Source organism: Dermacentor variabilis, chromosome 2, assembly GCF_050947875.1.
Source record: "Dermacentor variabilis isolate Ectoservices chromosome 2, ASM5094787v1, whole genome shotgun sequence".
Classification (NCBI taxonomy): domain Eukaryota; kingdom Metazoa; phylum Arthropoda; class Arachnida; order Ixodida; family Ixodidae; genus Dermacentor; species Dermacentor variabilis.
Genome location: NC_134569.1, coordinates 145,318,533 through 145,321,566, shown reverse-complemented (window position 1 = coordinate 145,321,566; position 3,034 = coordinate 145,318,533). Strand labels below are relative to the sequence as shown.

General features: G+C 46.4%; 1 protein-coding gene across 1 annotated transcript in view; it reads left to right on the top strand.

The window, feature by feature from the left end:
* The window catches only part of LOC142571017 (uncharacterized), a 31,570-nt gene extending 28,795 nt beyond the window's left edge, over positions 1–2,775 (top strand). The window contains exons 3-4 of the mRNA XM_075679317.1: positions 1,077–1,334; positions 2,028–2,775. Of these exons, the coding sequence (XP_075535432.1) occupies positions 1,077–1,323 (247 nt within the window). The 3' untranslated portion in view covers positions 1,324–1,334; positions 2,028–2,775. The remainder of the gene's footprint in view (positions 1–1,076; positions 1,335–2,027) is intronic.
* Positions 2,776–3,034: the final 259 nt, after the last annotated feature.

The following is a 3,034-nucleotide window of genomic DNA, read 5'->3' as shown; positions in this document are numbered from 1 at the left end:
AAAGCAGCGCATGGCGTGTTACTAGCTACCACAGCTCTGACAGTTTGTAAAAAGAATATCGATCTCTCTCTCTCTTTCTCACGCGCACACACCCTTACTTTAGCCAAGTATTTTGTTTTCTTGCTGCCGGAGAGGCGTCATGCAAGCTTGAAGACTTGCTTGACAACCGTCCGGTTGTTCTTTTTGCTTTAAATTCATCGCTCGCTTAATAGACAACGATGCTTTATTGGGTCTTATAGCCTTGTCTGTCGCAAGCTCAGGAAATAACTAGTTCGCTTGAATGTCCCAAGTCGACTGGCCGCAATATCTGTTTATTTGGTGTGATGTGCTCTTCCAGTGTGTGCAAGCAGCTAGTGATCCCTCTTTTTCTCTTTTTGTTTGTTTCCTTATTCCCTTACTTTGGGCACGGTATATCAAACCAGACGTGCGTCTAGTTGACCTCCCCGCCTTTCATTTTTATATTTTTCTCGTACAGAGAATGCAAGGCACAGAACAGAAGCAGAGTACTAGCGCTGACGTCAATTGCAAAAATGAACAGTATTCTGTGCCAATGCAGGAATAAAGGGCAAGAAAAAGGAACATAATTCACTAGATTTCGTCATGCGTGGGAGCTTGGGGAAGAAGATATCCGATCCTCGTGAGTGTAGCACAATTCTGCTGAAGTATGGTGGATGGCATCTTTTTTTTTTGTTGAATGCGTGAGACTTCCCTCGTTGAAGACGACAAACGTCTAAGCGAAATCTAGCAAGACGATATGACTCATGACAGAATAACGGTAGCGAACCGAGCTGATATGGTCCCAGCTGTTTAGAACGACGTCGCTGCGATAACGAAGAATGTTTTACTACGTTACGATATGCATTGCACGCACGTATGAGCTCGCGCTTTGCCCTTTCTCGTCGATGGTGTAGCCACCATCGCTGCATTTAAATGCACACCCACAGTGTGCAACCGTGCTTCGTTGGCTCAAAACCGGGATGCCATATAAACGTCAGTGACTTCGACGGAAACGTTGAACCTAACGACTAACACCCCTTCACGCATCTTCGACGACATCTGTGGGTTCCTTCGTGCAGAATCATCCTGATGCCTTTCTCTAACATCCACTCGGTGCACGGCCGGGCCAAGGATATTCGCCGGGGACTCAGCGACTTGCACGTGAGGGGGCTGCTTGGCCGCGTCCAGGGGCTCACGGGCTTCGCTGGTGACGGAGGGGGCACGGTGACCAGTCGGAACAACTACGCGACCGAGTCGCCGACCTCCATCAAGAAAGCCGCGCAGAGCCTGTTACCACAACCGACGGTAGTGCGAGCCAAGCAGTAGTTCACAGCCCGGTGAGTGTCCACTAGGCAGTGAAGGCGCCAGTTGCGCTCTCGACAATTAACGTTAAAGTGACCAACAACAATCCTTGTTTGTGTTTGTCAGATGTATGGCTTTATCTATGGTACGCCAGCGTCTGTTCCTAGGGATGTGGGGATGCGTACGATTCTTAACATTACAAATCTTAAAGACAAACCCTAAATCAGGCCTGTTTGGACACTGATTTCCGTTATTATCATTTGTAATTTTTTTTCTTACTGGCTTGGCGGCAAGAGGTGTGTCTTTCGAATAATGTCGTGATTTTTAAAAACTTCTGGCTCGTACCCATTGCTTCGCACCAGCCCACCAATAGGATGTTCGGGGTCGTGAATAACCGAACCTGTGCTTACGGACTGCTCCAGCGTACCATCTGTTTTGTGAGTATGGTCCCACATTAACAAAACTTCGATGTCATAGTGCACTTCCTTATCAAGTGCGACAGCGCGGACCATTTATGGGATTCGACAGTATGGTTGGCGAATAATTGTTTTGAAGCCTCACTGCGAGTTTTGGCGGAAAAGGAAACAAGGCGAAATACACCTGTATGTTCCACAAAAAGTGTTGTCGTTAGTGACACTATCTCTAGGGCAGTTATCATAGACTGCTTACATTTGTTCCCAGGTGTAAAATTTCTTCCGTCAATCGATTTCTGTGCATCTGTGTTCCAGGCAGAGGAAGGGCTCCACATTCAACGCAACGGGATTCTGCGACACCTGACACACCGAAGGGTGACGATATTTTTGCATGACTGCACCAGCGTCGGTTCCCATCCTGCGTGAGTCACTTGAGGAGAGTCGTACCTCCACTTGGGCATTCGTCAGTCAGCAGTGAGCGACGCGCCATAAGACTCACCACGTTAGCCATCAGAATGGTTCACCTATTTTCAGGCGATGTGCTTTCGTCCTCCTAACGCTCATTCCCAGCTGTCCATCTGGAACTCACATATTGTCAAATAATAGATTCGTATAGGCTTCTCTCTGCGTTCCTTACATATTCGCCCTCAGAGACATCTACTTATTAAAAAGTGCAACTGTGATGACTGAAATGCACTTCCCACTCAAAGTATGAAGTTTGATACGCACTTTAACCATACTTTCTGCACATTTAAACACTCAATTTCGATTCCCTTTTCGGAGCTCATAGAAGTTATCAGCGACGAAAATTATTCCGCCCAACACGACTTTATTTTTTCAGCTTGGCCTTGCCTACATGTAAACATTTATCGTACCTTTCTTTGCGTTAGCTTTCTCCTTTGTGTCCGTAAACCGTGGAGTCCACGCCGCACAGTCGACAACTTTCATCACTTCAAAATGTTCGTTGCTATCTCGTGTGTCAGTATTTCGCTGTCTGTGTGTGTGCGCTCGTCAGTCAGTAAAATATTTCCGTGTATCGTCTTTTTTGAATAAAATGGCTAAGTGAAAATTGTGGATATCTGTTTTTGCCTTTTGTTTGTTGTCAACACTGTGTGCTCCTACTGCACGGCGAGTGTCCTGAGCTAGTGCGCCGCTTGAAATGGTCTCATTATGTTTCCATTGTTTATTTCTGAATGAGTCTGTTTACTCTGTCCGTAAAAGTATACGGTGCCAAAAGTTTACGCGATAGGCCGTCCCTATAAAACGCAGGCCCTAAGATGGACTTATCTGTTTTCGCGCTCTCCGAAGTTGAAAATTTTGCA